The sequence below is a fragment of the Macrobrachium rosenbergii genome, chromosome 41 (genome assembly GCF_040412425.1).
Source record: "Macrobrachium rosenbergii isolate ZJJX-2024 chromosome 41, ASM4041242v1, whole genome shotgun sequence".
Taxonomy (NCBI): Eukaryota; Metazoa; Arthropoda; class Malacostraca; order Decapoda; family Palaemonidae; genus Macrobrachium; species Macrobrachium rosenbergii.
In genome coordinates this window covers 90,994,856-91,011,262 of record NC_089781.1, presented here as the reverse complement: position 1 = coordinate 91,011,262, position 16,407 = coordinate 90,994,856, and the positions used below count along the sequence as shown (strand labels likewise).

General features: G+C 38.3%; 2 protein-coding genes across 3 annotated transcripts; one reads left to right on the top strand and one right to left on the bottom strand.

Moving 5' to 3' along the window:
• The first annotated feature begins 407 nt into the window (after positions 1-407).
• Positions 408-3,589, top strand: LOC136826995 (membrane protein BRI3-like). The gene is made up of 3 exons (XM_067084649.1): positions 408-563; positions 1,588-1,868; positions 3,367-3,589. The coding sequence occupies exons 1-3, from the start codon at positions 545-547 to the stop codon at positions 3,496-3,498; spliced, it is 432 nt and encodes a 143-aa protein (XP_066940750.1). The 5' UTR covers positions 408-544; the 3' UTR covers positions 3,499-3,589.
• A 5,455-nt stretch (positions 3,590-9,044) lies between these two features.
• LOC136826994 (membrane protein BRI3-like) lies at positions 9,045-16,407 on the bottom strand. 2 transcript variants are annotated; one of them, XM_067084647.1, is made up of 3 exons: positions 16,243-16,407; positions 10,877-11,127; positions 9,045-9,930 (listed from the first exon to the last, which is right to left on the bottom strand). In XM_067084647.1, the coding sequence occupies exons 1-3, from the start codon at positions 16,259-16,261 to the stop codon at positions 9,793-9,795; spliced, it is 408 nt and encodes a 135-aa protein (XP_066940748.1). In that variant the 5' UTR covers positions 16,262-16,407; the 3' UTR covers positions 9,045-9,792. The 2 variants fall into 2 exon arrangements, with proteins under 2 accessions (XP_066940748.1, XP_066940749.1); XM_067084648.1 differs by having other exon boundaries at positions 10,978-11,127.

The window sequence follows — 16,407 nt, the reverse complement described above, 5'->3', positions numbered from 1 at the left end:
AAACAACAGGAAAGGTACCGATCTTGTCCAAATGTTATCAGTTAATTTTTATTTTACCTGAAAGCCAGATATCTCGGTCATTTCCTCAGAATGCGTCATGACAAGTGGCAACAACGCCTGCAAGATTAAGAATCTTAGAACTTTGTGAACCTGTAGGAAGTATCGTTTATTTCACAAGCAAATGCAATACTCCGCCCCCCTTTGAAGCAACCGGAAGCACGTAAACACAAAGAATTAATGAGCCAATTAAAATCTCACAATAACATGAGTCACTGAAATGAAGAAATCCACAGCGGTGTAAGTATAAATATACATATTTTTCCACGCTGTAGACGAGGCCATCAGTAGGTACCGAACATCTCATTTGACTCTTGACTTTTTCAAGGCACTCACTGCACCAGATAAAGTGGAGTTCAGCTGCAAGTAATGACAGAGATAAGACAAGATAACGCTGAGAAATGGACAAGGTTGGGCGAGGAGCTACGCCTTAATCAACAGAAGCGCTTGGTCCCCGTTGCAGTTGCAGATTCCAGTCTTCTTCGCCATGTCTTCACCATATCCAGGTAAGTTTTAAGCTTCTCCTTCTTCTTCTTCTTCTCTCGTTTTTAATAGAGATATCGGCGTTCTTTCATCTCAGTTACCTTTTACTTTTCGTTCACCTATACGGTGGTGCTATTAGTCATGCAGAGAAAGTGTACAGGTCATAACTTTCTGTGGTAGATTATGGGGGAAATTCTCGGATTCGTATTGTTGGGTCCCTTTTAGTACCTTCAAATATGGAAGAGATCTTTAAGGCGGCGTTAGCTCACACGATCGCCATACTATAGGGGGCAATCTTCGTGGGTTTGATAGGTTTTGAAGTGTTCCTGTCGAGAATTTCTCAAACACAAACATGAATGATGAGTAACCCTGAGTGAGACCAAGAAAATGAAACATGGGGAATATGAAACACAAGGAAGGTAAAAATAAAACTTTCTAGACTACTCAGATACACAGAAGTGAGGGGCTGTCTCTCTCTCTCGTGTGTGAAGTCCTACTTTCTTTATTTGTCTCTTATATCAAAGGATCTGATCGGTTGTCCTCAACTCCGGGTCAGAACAGTCTAGTTTATTAATGTTGTAGCGAAATATGAATTTGAAACGTTCTCCTCCACACACACATATATATATGTGTGTGTGAGTCTCTTCCTCCTGCAGGGGAGGGGGGTCCTTAAAAACAAATCAGTCCTTCCATATCTTGGCAAAGTATTTCTGGAATAGGCTCCTTATTCTGTGACCATTTACAGTCATCTAGCTACAAGGTTCATAGCTTACTTTATATAAAACTGAAGACACTGAGAACTGATGAGCAAGTACACTGATTTTCTGCTGACCAGAAACCTGTGCAGTTGAGTTGTTCAATTTGAGACAGCTTAAACTGTGGCTCACATCCCACACGTACTTAAATGTGTAGAGGTCTTCGTAAATTACACGATAAATGTCATTCGAACTGTAAAGTGAATAAGTTTCACATTTGGAAAGAGTACTTTTGACTTTACTTAGAGTAATACCCCAAGTTTTTTAAACTTTTCCCCAATTTCTTTTTTAGATTACGCATATAAACAGCCCCCACCTGGCTACGCACCTCAACAGCCCCCACCTAGCTACGCATCTCAACAGCCCCCACCTAGCTACGCATCTCAACAGCCCCCACCTAGCTATGCACCTCAACAGCCCCTACCTACCTATGCAGCTCCTCAGTATCCTACCCCTGGACCAGCAGCCAACTTTAACAGTCAAAGCCATTCAATCCAGATCGTGAATACTGGCCCCCAGCCTCAAGCAGCATCTGTAGTGTATGCCACCAGCGGTTCTTGTCCCAACTGTCGGGTAAGTTTTTATTTCTATTTTTTCCGAAGTGTTGCCTTGGGTTGCTTCTGTTTTACAAGTCTGCAATATCAAACTACCCAGTCTCTCCATTATCTCAGCCACTAACTTGCTTGTCATATTGTTTCATGGTTTCTTAGCATGATGGTTACTCCTCATCCATACCATGTGCACGGTTGTAGGAAGGTACCTAAAGGGAGACCAGTGTAATTAATCACCCTGTGACTCATTATCTACTACATCAGAATTTGTACTGCAGTAGGTGGCAGTAATTGTCCCTCCAAATCTGGCCTCAGAAGTAAAACATTTCCACTTTTATAGGAGGTCTTCTCTCAAGCTATAAAAGCTATTCCCTGTTGCTTTATTTTAACTTTCTCAGGGATTTGGAAGGGTTTGGGCAGCATCATTAACTCCTGACTTCAAAAGAGTAACAATTTTAGGCATACATTAATGCATCCTCATAGTGCTTTCATGAAAGCGGGATAAAGTAAACAACTGAGTAGCCCTGAACTTTGTCACAAGACAAGCACAAAGCCCTCTGATTATGGGTGTACTACTACGACTCAGGTGCTTCACTGATCATCAACACCCTAGATGTGTATGCAGCTCATGCCGTCTAACACACCTCCAGTCCTTGCGTCTCTTCCATCTCTCTTCACCAACCTCACAATCTATAAACAACACCATCAGTATTTCGGCTTGCAATGGTAATTCAAAATGTAAATGACCCGATATCTGATTGACAGTTCAAGAGCGAAAGTACAGATTGATCAAATTTTGTGGTAAAAACTCACTATACCAAGGCTCCAGACCTAATCATGCTAAAGATTAGTGTTGCTGGTAAAAGAGGATTAGATAATCAATAACTCACTATTGTAGCTGAAAGTCTAAATGGAACCATCTTCAGAAATCAAGATCTATACAACATTATTATTATTCAGGAAGAGAAACTGAAAGAGAATACCCAAATTCTTTGGGTGAATTTGCCATCACCAAGGACAAAGTGCTATGATTTTGGAGTTCTCTGAGTGCAAGCTGCTGTGGATACACACCATTGTCATACTTATTTCAGAGCCTTCCTCCATAAGTATATTAAGGGCACAATTAAAAATATGATCATGAAGAAGTCCTTTCTGTAGATCAGGCATTATCAGTCTATAGATGTACGCTCCTTGTCCATACAGCTTCTGTTTATCAGACATGTATTACCATCTTCCTATAGTGCTTTACAGAGCTTTATTCACATTATATCTTCACTTTATGTAATTTAATGGCCAAGTGCAATTTTTCTCTCAAACTCTAGTAACCAATGTCCATATTGTTAAACTTACCATCCCACCTGCATACCTGTACAAGCATGGCATCTTTCTGAGGGACATTCTCAACATTACATCTTCATGGACACCCAGGCTTTTCATTTGCCGGTGCCACTGTTGCTTAACCACTGCGCTTTTCATTTGCTGGTGCCACTGTTGCTTAACCACTGCTCATTCCGTTCCAGGCTGGAGTTTTCGTCGATGACTTCACTTGCTGTGGCATATGTTTGGCAGTTTGCTTCTTCCCCCTTGGTCTCATCTGCTGTTTTGCGATGAGGGAGAGAAAATGCAGCAACTGTGGGCTCATTTTCGGTTAGCGCAAGTTAAATTTAAAGGATTGTTGTGGAATTCTGAGGTAATAATAATCATACGCATCTTACAATGTAGAATAAAATGAATAAAAAAAGATCCGGAGTTTAATTACCACTGCTAGTTCAGTTTTAAACTCAAGCCTGATGTTCCACAATCAGTAGCAAGTCTACTGTGGAAGCAACACCAACTTTGGCTTACGTATGCTTGCACTGCATTCTCCTTAGCATACTTTTCATTGTCATTTCAACCTCAAGACGGTTCTCAAACTTTTTCTAGTTGTTACCCACTTTTCATACAGGATACTTGTCCATGGCCCACCGCCCACCACCAAGCATGACCCATGATTACAGTGACTGTCTACAGTCCTACCCACTAAACTCCTTTTGTTTTTTACATACATATCCTCAGATTATGGCCCCTTGCATCCTGCTACATGGCCCCGAGTTTGGGAACCACTGAATTATTCTTATGCAGAACATGTAGTTTGTTTTTCCTTAATTTTACAGTAAATTTCAATGCACCATCATACATCTCATTTTAAATGAAAGTTTGCCAGAACTACCGGTATTTTGAAGGCTGGAATAAAGAAAAATAATGAAGTATGTGAGAATAACCACAGAACACAGGGAAATCTCTTTATAATGGTAAATTTAATTTGGGTAAAGCTGATGATTATTTTGTTTAGTGAACAGCCGATCTTATACCATGCTCCTGATTCAAAATTCGTGTTAGATAGATAACTCTGTACTTAACAACATTTTTTTAATAATCAATAATACTTCTTGTTACTGTGGACTCCAGCACGGAAAAACATATCGCCTAGTGCCACCATAAAAGGTGTTGTTCATAAGACTTCTTGTATCTACAGAGATGATGGTACTTACGCCATTTTTTCAGTTGTTTTGTTCTGCTGTTATTGGAATATTGTTCTCCAGTCTTCATGTCAGTTGTCCCAACGCTCTCAGTCTTTTAGACAAAATATTTCCACAGAGAAGGTTCTTGTTCAAGCAGTGGCAACTAAGAGTTAGACCATAACGGGAAGGTTTTCTATTTATCAAGCAACTCCTGAAATTGTCTTAATGGCCTCCACTTGTAGAATGAAGAAATGTCAACTCTATCTGCCTATCTTTAAAGTCAGCAACTTATCGAGGTACCATGAATGTGTCTCATTGCTATGGGTATTGCATTCTCTTTATTTTGGGAGAATGTCTGAACATAGTTGATAATGTCACGTGCCTATGCCATATCTTAACCAATTACTTCTACTATGTTCTCACATATTCTAGTCCCATCACCAGTGACAGATTCTCTAGCTGCTTCTGAAGGTAAATCACCTTTGATTCCTGAAGGCCCTGTGGGTTTCCCACCCTATCAGGAGTCGTCCTAACTTCTTCAGATGGTATAATATTCTTTATTGGTCCCTCCATCATACCAAAACCCCCCAGGTCACATACACGTTTTATGATACTGAAAATACTGCTTCCATTACTCCGTTATGCCTTACTGTAGCTGAAATGTCTCAGTTTCCGTTTTCTATGTAATTTGTCCCTTTTACATCTCATCCATTTTTTCACTCTCACTTTTTCCATCTCTTCCCTTTGGTGCCTTGAGATCCTCGTGGCATTCCTCTTAACTCTTCTTTGCCCCTGTCACCTACATTTCAGTGACCCTCCTCGTTGCCGTGCATGCATCTCTATCCTGCACCCTGCCTGTTTGGGAACATTACCTACACTCAACTCTGGTAGGATTCCAGTATATCCTCTCCACCGACTCATTTCCTTAAAAGTGGCACACCCATTTAGGTCTTCCCTTGCCAATACACACTCACCTAGTCACTACTGATTTTGAGTATATTAAGAGCACATGCACTACGTTCCCTCCCCAAACATAGTTACATATAATATTCATCAATTATTCATATTCCATCCCACTTCTGCTACATTTTTCGTCACGCCTGTTCCATTTTGTCTTGATTCAACAACACTTCACCAGGACACAGTTCTCAGTAGCACTTGTTGTTGTTGTTTAGGACCAGTTCCTTCATGGCTAATTCAAAAGTGCCGTGTCTAGAGGAAGGAAACCAACATCAGACCATCTGGTCACAATAGAATGCAGCCTGTAGAGAAGCAGTTAATGAATATGCAAAGTAAATATCAACATATTACCATTTGCTGAGGTTTTCTTTCACTTTATCTGTTTTTATCAGGTTTTGCCTTTTATATTCTGTGGTTTTTTTTTTCTTAAGGTTTCGTTGCAGTATTGTTTTCCTTCTCTTTACATGTTGTTTTTACTGAAATGTCTGAATCTGTGACGTCATCTTAATGTACGTTGCAAGAAATATTCAGCTAGAGTCCTTGTAGGTCGCATTCCTCAGCGTTGCAATGACTTTCTCAGCAACACCAAAAGACATTTCATCCCTAAATAAGTTTGAAACTTTGGCAGTTTCATGCAGTCTTGATGGATTGACAAGTAATATCCTTCAGTAAATTAGTTCGCGGTGTGTTTATTGATTCAGTGAATGTAAGTTCGGATCTCTGAAAAGGAATTTAGGGCAGACATCATGGTAGATAGATGATACTGCTGAAGATATGGACGAATGAATAAGGAGGTCATATCAGTATGATCAAAAAAGGTAATCAACGCTGACTCATCGAGTTCTTCGTTCGCTGACTCGTTCAAGTAAAAAAAAAAAGGTGCTAATAAGAATCACTTATTTGCTGAGTTTGCTGATATGGACGGAGTGTTGAAAATCAAAAGAAAGAAAGACGTATTTCAGGCATTTGGGAGTAAAAAAAAAAAAAATATTGTGAATTTTAAGACATGGGGAGAGAGGGCGATGACGGTGCGCCTAAGATTGGCAATGTTGACGAATTGATTTTGGAAAATGTGAAGAAGTCTTCACCCTAAAATTATGATGTTATGTGTCAAGGGGAGGATCAAAGGAAGCTATCATAGGCAAGAGAAAACCAATGTTAGCAGAATTTCCAGACCGTTCTTAGCATGATTTATGGAATCTTCAATAACTCAGCTGCTGGGAAAACTAAGCCTTCAAATTGAAATGTGGCATACTTGTGATAGATTTGATTTAAACAAATCGTGATAAGATAAAACAAGAGTGGAGAGAGGGGGGTTGGGGGGGATATGAAGCAAGAGACAGATATGATACCGTTTGCTCCTGTTATCGAAGGTACCGTCACACAAGACAAATATGACCTGCATGAGAGTGAGAATGATTCATGGTGCGACAAATATGCAGCAAATATGTATATACACATGTATACATTACATATATATATACATAGATATACACACAAACACACACAATATATATATATTGTATATATATATATATATATATATATATATATATATATATATATATATATATATATATATATAGATATAACCTCACTTGCTGGTCGTGTGGTTTAAAGCGTCCACTGTAGTCCTGAGTTCTTGTCCTTCGCTGGTTCGAACCCACGGGATGACGAACTCATTATCAACTAAAATATTAAAGGACGTTTGTAGCTTACTGATTGTATATGAATCACGGTGATGAGATAAAAAGTCATATATATATATATATATATATATATATATATATATATATATATATATATATATATATATATATATATATATATATATATATATATATATATATATATATATATAATATTCATACCAATGTACCCATTACCTGTGTTGCTTGTATACTTGATATTCATTAAAATTAAAAAACAAATTGCATAAGGGAAAAGATTAACTACTCACTAATACCAAAATAACCTCCAACTGACGCATTGATGAACATACCCTAAGTAATGTAAAAAATTAATCCACTAACGAAGATGAAATGAGTCACAATCCACGATCGATATTGTAAAATCCGATATGTCTACACAACCACAACGCCAGTAAATCTTACAACTGTATGATTATACAGTGTACAGTAAGCAACTATCGGCATTCAAGGATCGTAAACAAAGGGGGAAGTGCATATTTTGAGTCAGTGAGATACACTGTTGGAAAGAGCCAAGAAAATCTACAGGAGTGAGAAATACTTGCGCAGTCCCATTGCCGGAACATACTATCTAGTCTATCTGTCGTGAATACAAACGCTCTCTCATTCGGTGCTAATTTGGCTTGTTATCTACGCGTCACCTCAGAGGTGCTAGTACTAAATATTGCGGAAGCTAAATGGGACGCCGTGTTTAGTACTGGCACCTCGGGGATCAAAGATGTTGTTTATTAATACGATTTGTCGACCACACAATATAGAAATGGGTTTATATAATACTTTAATCCGCCGAGGGGCTAGTACTAAACGCGGCGTCCCACTGAGCTCCCGCCATGTTGAGTACTAGCACTTCGGAGGTGACGCGTAGGTAACAAGTCAAGTAGCACCGAACATTTAAGTAGTAAGAAGTAAAAAGAAGTAACAGTCCGGCAACCAGGGTTTCTTTTTATCTTTCTTCACAGGACTTTGAACTACATAAAAGCCCTCCCTGCAAAAGTTCCAAGAATACAATTATCGCTCACTCGTTAAAACATCAATCTTCATTCTCATTTTAGGTTTGCGTACCGGAAAATTGATTGTGAACCATCTCTCTGCAACTCCATTTCGAAAACAAACAAGTAAGAAATGCATTCGAGTTTTCTGTACAGCAGCTACAGCGTATAATCAAGGCCGCCGAAAATAGATCTATCTTTCGGTGGTCTCAGTATAATGCTATATGAGCCGCGGCCCATGAAACTTTAACCACGGGCGGTGGTAGCTATCCTATATCGCCACCAGAAGCACGATTGTGGCTAACTTTGACCTTAAATGAAATGAAAACTACTGAAGCTAGAGGACTGCAATTTGGTATGTTTGATGATTGGAGGGTGGATGATCAGCATAACAATTTGCAGCCCTCTAGCCTCAGTGGTTTTTAAGATCTGAGGGCGGACAGAACAAGTGCGGACGGACAAAGCTATCTCAATAGTTTTCTTTTACAGAAAACTAAAATCAAATAAAAAGGAAAGTGACAAGAGAAGCAGGGTAAAATACAAAATAAAAAATTAACCAGGGCATAAACATGAATTAATTTCAGTGACTCGGATGAAATGGGAATCCGGCCTCCCAGCTAACCCCAAAAATCGCTTCCACCCCTCCCCACCTCTCCCTCCCGCAACCACACCACCCTCCACCATCCCCAAAACCCACCTGCAGGCTGCGGCCCCTTTTCAGATTTCAGTCACTTCCGTGCAGGTATGGACTCTGTATTACACATGCATTAATTTGTCTTTGCGTTAAAGAAAAAAAAAAAAAAGCCTTAAGCTAAAATACAATGACACATATTAGGATCTGTAGGAAGAAGTCAAACATTATTGAATATCTTACACTAAAGTATGCATACAATAAATATTTTCCTTTATTATGCTGTACATTCCATTACCTTTCGATTATCATCGCTTGTATTCAGGTAGATCCAGAAATGTCAGAAGAAACTGGAAAAATACCAAAGTATTCCAGGAAACTTTTTGCAAAGGGTGTTATGAACATCGATTATATATCTTGTCTTTTTATTGAGATACAGTAACAATTTATATGCAGTTATTATTTCGGATTACATTGGAGTACATTATATTTGCACAAACCAATAACTTAGTGAATAGTGATAAATGTTTGTATTTGTTGATGTCATACATGTTTTCTTTCTGTAGATAGATAGTGTCCTATAAAAAACTTTTCGTGTTGTCGATTTTATGTACAGTATAGGAAACTGTTGGTTTTTTTCTCACAGGCATTAACTTCGAGTCCCAGATATTATTTTTATGTATATGTCTATTATCTATCTACTAGCGCGAATGTATTTCGATTGTTAATGTGCTGGTTCCTTGTTAGACATTTAGGAAAGTCAGGGTCATGAATAAATAATTAGACTCACGTGAATACTAAATTGTCAAAGATAAAACAAAAAAATGCTAAGGAGACATTTAAATCGGTACGAGGGATGATCACGAACCCACATTTCCAGTTTGCAATATCATCGAGGTAGGAGTTTCATCTATAGCAAGAAAATGATCAAAATGTGACAGGTATACAGCTGTGTGTGTGTGTATAAAACCTCTCCAGGTTTCTGGCGTCAATTACTGGTCAGTGTGTATACATGAATGACACGGCTGTGTGTGAGAGAGAGAGAGAGAGAGAGAGAGAGAGAGAGAGAGAGAGAGAGAGAGAGAGAGAGGTGCATTCTTAATCGTATTGTAGAACGAAGACGAGAAAACTCTTCCGACGCATGGGCAGTCAGGAATCACATGGAGTCGAAGGACATGCGGCAGTTAGAGCACCTCCTTTCCATCATAAGGGCGCAGCATAGGATGCCAATAGGGAAGAATAGGATGGCCATGCAGATCCCGCAGAAGGAAAATTCGCTCTGAAGGACACCGGCCTGGAAAGAGGGTTGAATAAAATGCTTTTAGAGTGAAACATCCGCTATGGAGAAGTGTTTTATGCTTAATTCATAAAAAGAGGGATTTGAATCAGTTCAGTTTGGGTCCTCACACCGCTGGACTGTGGAACGACCTCCCCTGAGGCTGTTGTGCATTTGGAACCTCAAAAGTTCAAGCGAAGATGCAATGCGTCACTATAAAACAATTCCCCTTGTATATTACAATTGACATTTTATCTGTCTGTTTATCATTGTTTTATTTTTACTTCATTAATAACCGATCACTTCTTTCTGCAATTCTTCTTGCCACCTGATAATTCTTTTAAGTGAACACCATAATATTTTCTTTGGAAGCTTGAGTTTCAAGTCAGTGGCCCCTGGGGGATTGTTCCATATGAATGAATAGGGTTCATCTTCTGAATAATAATAATAATAATAATAATAATAATAATAATAATAATAATAATAATAATAATAATAATAGACACGTGCGACAATTGAATTTATTAGGCTTGCAACAACGCTGATAATACAAGAAAGGCCAAAATATAGCTATGATTAATGACTGACTTATTCTAAAGTAAGAAAAAGATCTAATCAGAAATAGAATAAAGTAGGATGCCCTGAGTTACAAAAATAGAGCAAGAAAAAGAAAGAAGATCAAAAAATTAAATATACTGATGAACAAATTAGGCTCACTGCAGTTACAGAAGACACATATATATTTTTGACATGAATGGCCGCACACATACACACAAACGAACACACACACACAAAATACACACACACATAATATATATATATATATATATATATATATATATATATATATATATATATATATATATATATATATATATATATATATATATATATATATATATATATATAGATATATAGAGAGAGAGAGAGAGAGAGAGAGAGAGAGAGAGAGAGAGATACTCACCCTACAATTAGGACAGGTGCCCGGGGGGAGTATCAAAACAGATTGAGTGACGACCTGTGGCTGCGTCACGACCACTGGCGTTGACCCGGGGACGGGCTTACCATGTGCATAAGGATACGCGGGAGGATACTGCTGCTGACCAACAAGATATCCTCCCTCCTCCTGGACTTCGACCCTCACGGTTGGCGGAGGATCTGGGGACTGAAATCCTAAAGGCGGAGGCGTGGCAGTGTATGGAGGTGGAGGATCGTCTGAAATGGTACAGGATTTTGAAAGATCGAATCATTCTGTAATTCAGGATAAGAATAACAAGTAAAAATTGCGCCGAAGTCTCTTCGGCGCAATCGAGTTTTCTGTACAGCGTATAATCGAGGCCGCCGAAAATAGATCTATCTTTCGGTGGTCTCGGTATAATGCTGTGTGAGCCGAGGCCCATGAAACTTTAACCACGGCACGGTGGTGGCTTATCCTATATCGTTGTCAGAAGCACGATTACGGCTAACTTGAACCTTAAATAAAATCAAAACTACTGAGGCTAGAGGGCTGCAATTTGGTATGTTTGATGATTGGAGGGTAGATGATCAACATACCAATTTGCAGCCCTCTAGCCTCAGTAGTTTTTAAGATCTGAGGGCGGACAGAATAAAGTGCGGACGGAGAGACAAAGCCGGCACAATAGTTTTCTTTTACAGAAAACTAAAAATTGGTTGAAATTGGGCCAAGATCGTTGTTTTGGCTGGGGAACAGATATAAAGCCTACTTTTTCGAAAATTTTAAGTTTTTTGTTTATAATCCCTGTAAGCATTACTTAAGGTACTTTGCAGCGTCCCTTCGGCCCCCTAGCTGCAACCCCTTTCATTCCTCTAACTGTACCTCCGTTCATATTCTCTTTCTTCCATCTGACTGTCCTAACACTTGTTTCATTGGGCAGCTGTGAGGTTTTCCTCCTGTTACACCTCTCAAACCTTTCTACTCTCAGTTCCCCTTTCAATGCTGAATGACCCCTTAGGTCCCAGTGTTTGGGCTTTGGTCTAAATTTTATATTGTTTTTAAAGGCAGTAATAAATATCAAATTCAGGCTATTTTCCAAGAACTGTGACAAAGGCGTATTGCGAAGAAATATCAAATTCTTGGAATAATTCAAAGTCCATTCTTGATGCGTCATTAAGTATTCTTTGAATAACTTAGGGATTTTAGAATATTACGTCTCTGTTCCTGTACCACTCGACTGTCCATACTAATGTGAATATGACAAGATCAAAGTATATAGATTGGACAAGATTCTGCGACCAGGTATTTTGGCGTATGGCAGCTCAAATGGAGCTTAAAAGAGCTAAAGTTAATCACAGTGCTTTTAGACCGATCGTTATCCTTTAATCTTAAAACCGAAAATGCAAGTCTTCTTAAAATGTATTCTATCCTTCATACAATGTTCTTAGTCTATACTTAACAGCATAGGTGTAGTATTCTGGTAATATTTATAAAGTTCTTAGTTTATAATTAACAGCATAGCTGTTATTTTCTGGTGACTTATTTATAAAGTTCCTAGTTTAAATCAACAGCATAGCTGTAATATGCCGGTGGCTTATTTATAAAGTTCTTAGTTTATACTTAACAGCATAGCTGTAACATTTTGGTGACTTGTTTATAAAGTTCTAACTTATAATTAACATCTTAGCTGTATTCTGGTGATTTTTAGAACTTCTTAATTTATAATTAACAGCATAGCTGTAATATTCTGGTGATTTTTAAACTTCATAGTTTATAATTAACAGCACAGCTGTAATATTCTGGTGATTTTTAAAGTTCCTAGTTTACAATTAACAGGAATGCTGTCATATTCTGGTGACTTATTCTGTCTTTTTTTGTCTTCCTTCATTTCTAACGTTTATCCACCTAAGGCTGACTGACTCCTCTTCAGGAGATTTCCTCTAACGGTATAATATCTATGAAAAAACATCACATTTATACTGGTTTTATTCTGTCCTTTAGGAGAACTCTCCCAAACTGAAAGTGTCGGATTGCATCGCATTTCGAAACTCAAGCTTCAAACGTATCAAGGAAGAAATACTGTTTTTAGTCTGTCCTTAGGGAAAAATTCTCCTAGGCTAGAATTGAATTGAATATAGAATTTAGGCCAAAGGTACTGGGACCAACGAGGTCATTCAGCGCTGAAACGGAAAATAACAGTAAAAGTTTGAAAGGTGTAACAGGAGGAAAACCTCAAAGCAGTTGCGCTATGAATCAGTTGTTAGGAGAGGGTGGAAAGTAAGAGGGAAGAAAAAGAATATGAAAGGAGGTACAGTAAAAGGAAAGAAAGGGGTTGCAGCTAGGGGCCGAAGGCACGCTGCAAAGAACCCACTACGGGGTCTCCTAAGCTAGAAATGTACTGGGTTGCACAACATTAAGAAACTCAAGCTTACGAAATGTCAAGAAGGGAAATGAGTCACACTTCGTAAACGAATTCGAGGAAAAAGTTGCCGAAATTGTCAAGTCCTTTAGCGCCATAGATAAAAGGTTCTCCAGCGCCATAGATAAAGAGATGAGAAGTGCCTCATAATAAGGGCGTCCGGGGGCTCAGTTGTTAAAACTAATTAGAAAAAATCCTGGTTAATTATTCTAAAATCTAGATCCAATTGATGGCTCTCGTATCCCAGCGCTTTCAGGCACTGACTCGGAATCATAAGCATTAATTTTTTTTTTTTTTGGTTCACTTCACCCGAGCGTGAAAATTTGGTTGCTAAGGTCATTTTACAGTTCAATTTTTAATGACCTAAGTAGTTAAAAAAACCCTAGTTTATTCTAGAATCTAGATCCAGTTAATGGCTCTCTCGTATATACCACTTATGCCAGGCGCTGACTCGGATTATAATAATTTTTCGTTTAGATTTTCCCGGCGTGAAAATAAGGCTTCGAAAATTCAGCCGACCTGAAGAAAATAAAGTCTTACAATATCTTGTCGTAGGAATTGTGAAAGTGAAAATGATACATTTGGTTTATGGAACCAAATCACAGCTTTCGGTGAAATTTCACGTTCCGAGAAAATTATTCCACCGTGAACAATGAAAATTTCCTGAAACATTCCATTGGATTTTATCGGTGGTTAATAAAACCGCGGGGCCGTGCCGTCATATCAGACAGGTCCTTGTTATCTATTCTAGATAATCTAGATTACAGTATATTCAAACAGAAGCCTCCTGCTTTCGTTATGACGTAAATTCGATTGCTTGTACAACAACATTCTGAAGCAATTAATATTCTGTCATTCTAAGCTGGAGCATCTTCTGAGATAAATCAAATAAAATAAGTATCGTTATTGCTTATTTTAGAGGTTTGCAGTAGATTTTTTTGACATTTAAAAGCTTGCAAGTAATAACAACAGACTTGGGAAAAACAACTTTATTTTTTATGTTAGCGTAACTACAGTAACCAGCTGATACCCGGTATTTTCAAGTCAGGTTTTTTTTTCTCTTATCGCAACTACATATCTTATATCTGATATCCTTGCAGCTTATATGCCAAGAAAAATGCCAAATGAATATTTTTCCTACAAAATGTGTTCCATGCAAGGTTAGTGACTTAACTGGGACCTATTTGTCAATAGAATTTAGATCTCTGTATCCTATACGGATATTGCATGCTCTGTGTCATAGCTCAGGGATGAAATGCAACAGTGATTAGTGATTCCAGTAAAATATCTTACTGTATTTAACCAGTTCATCGGCGTAGCCAGGGTAAGGTCGAAGGGGGAGCGTACCCTCACCTAAGTTTGACCAGCAAAGTATCAAAATCATGTAAGTGAAGAAATGAAACGGAATAACTGATACGTCATACTGATAGCAAAAAAGAGTTCACTGTATAAGCGATTTATTTAACAACCAGGTACGAAAGATCTATATTGCTGCATGAAAAAGGGCAGTGTCATATTTCTTCGAGAATCTCCCCCACCTACCCACTTGCCTGAAATCCCGGCTACACCCACGTACTTCTTTTTTCTTTCAACCGTATCTGCAGCCTCTAAAAACCCCATTCAGAGGTACAGAAAAATTTCATAATCCATTAAGAGTCACGGTGACTCATGGTATTTTCAAGGAGGGTAGTTACAGAGGCTATTGAGTTTAGGCAGCTAAGAAATTGCAACCGGACTTTACATTCGAATATTGCTGAGATGATTTTATAATGAGCACAGTAGCAAAATTACTTGTGGAATGGTATGGAACACAGAATTTTGGCCAAAGGCCAAGTGCTGGGGCCTATGAGGTCCTTCAGGGCTGAAAGGAAAACAGAGTAAAAATGTTTGATAGGTGTAACAGAAGGAAAATCTCGCAGTTGCACTATGAAACAATTGCTAATGGTGGAAGTAAGATGGGAGAAAGATAATATGACCGGAGGTATAGTAAAAGGAATGAAAGGAGTTGCAGCTAGAGGCCGGAGGGACGCTGCAAAGAACCTTAAGCAACGCATACAGTGCACCGCATGAGGTGCACTGACAGCGCTACCCTCTTACGGGGAAAAAATACTTATGTTAGAAATAAATTAAGACAAAAATCGTTTGGAAAAATATGGACAAATGATAGAGATGAAACTGGGCGAATTATATTCGAATAAAAATACTGTATCCACGTCAGGCTGAACATATCTAAGGTATAACAGGCTAAAGACAAATGACATAAAACTTTGTGGCAGCGATCATTTCCTTTTCGACGTGCTGCTGATGAGACGCTTCTGAGCGTAGTTACGAAGAGGCTAATATCAGGGGAGGTGTCTGCACGAGGCTTCGTCCTCCAGTCACGGAGAAAAAATGAAATTAAATTTTAAGTGTTTTGATTTTCAGATGATAAAAAATGGCAAGGTGAGATTGCACGAAGGTTATTTAGAAGACACTGATTGCGACATAATAAGGAATTACACCGACACAATGCCCCCCCTAAACAGATGTCCTTGCAAAAGAAAAAATAGCGATAAAATAATGTCTATCACTGATATATTACCTTTGCTTTTTCAGAAACAGCTAAAATTGACCAGTGAGGTACACCTTTAATATTTAACTTAGTTTTGTATTTGTAATATATATAGTTTTTTTATTATTTTTGGCATATAATTGTATATAATTAATAGATACAAAGCCACCATCATTTTAAAATCATAACTTATTAACATTTTTTACATACTCGCTCGTTACTGATATTAAAGTTTGTCAAACATGAACATTTGTCCCAGGTAAATGTTCTACCTACCGTTTATAATAAATAACATTTCAAATCATCTTACCTGGTTCACAACATACACATAACAGATCAATATATACTCTCCACCGCTCGAAAACTGCAGCAAGTGAACAGCAACTCACAAACCAATAAACTTACTTGGTAGAGAATTCGCCATCTCCTCAGCAGATATAGATATAAATGTATGTATATATAAATACGACCAGAACGAAACTATTCCCAAATTGACTTTGCCAAAAAGAGAGCTTTGAAATGACTGAGCAGGCGAGGGGACCACGCAGTACGATTATACCTCGTCTAATC

Bases quoted from the DNA above. Each gene is read 5' to 3' on its own strand.
- LOC136826995 (XM_067084649.1), top strand. The intron at 1,869-3,366 runs GTAAGTTTTTAT...ATTCCGTTCCAG, and splicing joins GTTCTTGTCCCAACTGTCGG to GCTGGAGTTTTCGTCGATGA.
- LOC136826994 (XM_067084647.1), bottom strand. The intron at 9,931-10,876 runs GTGAGTATCTCT...CCCTCTTTCCAG, and splicing joins GCACCTGTCCTAATTGTAGG to GCCGGTGTCCTTCAGAGCGA.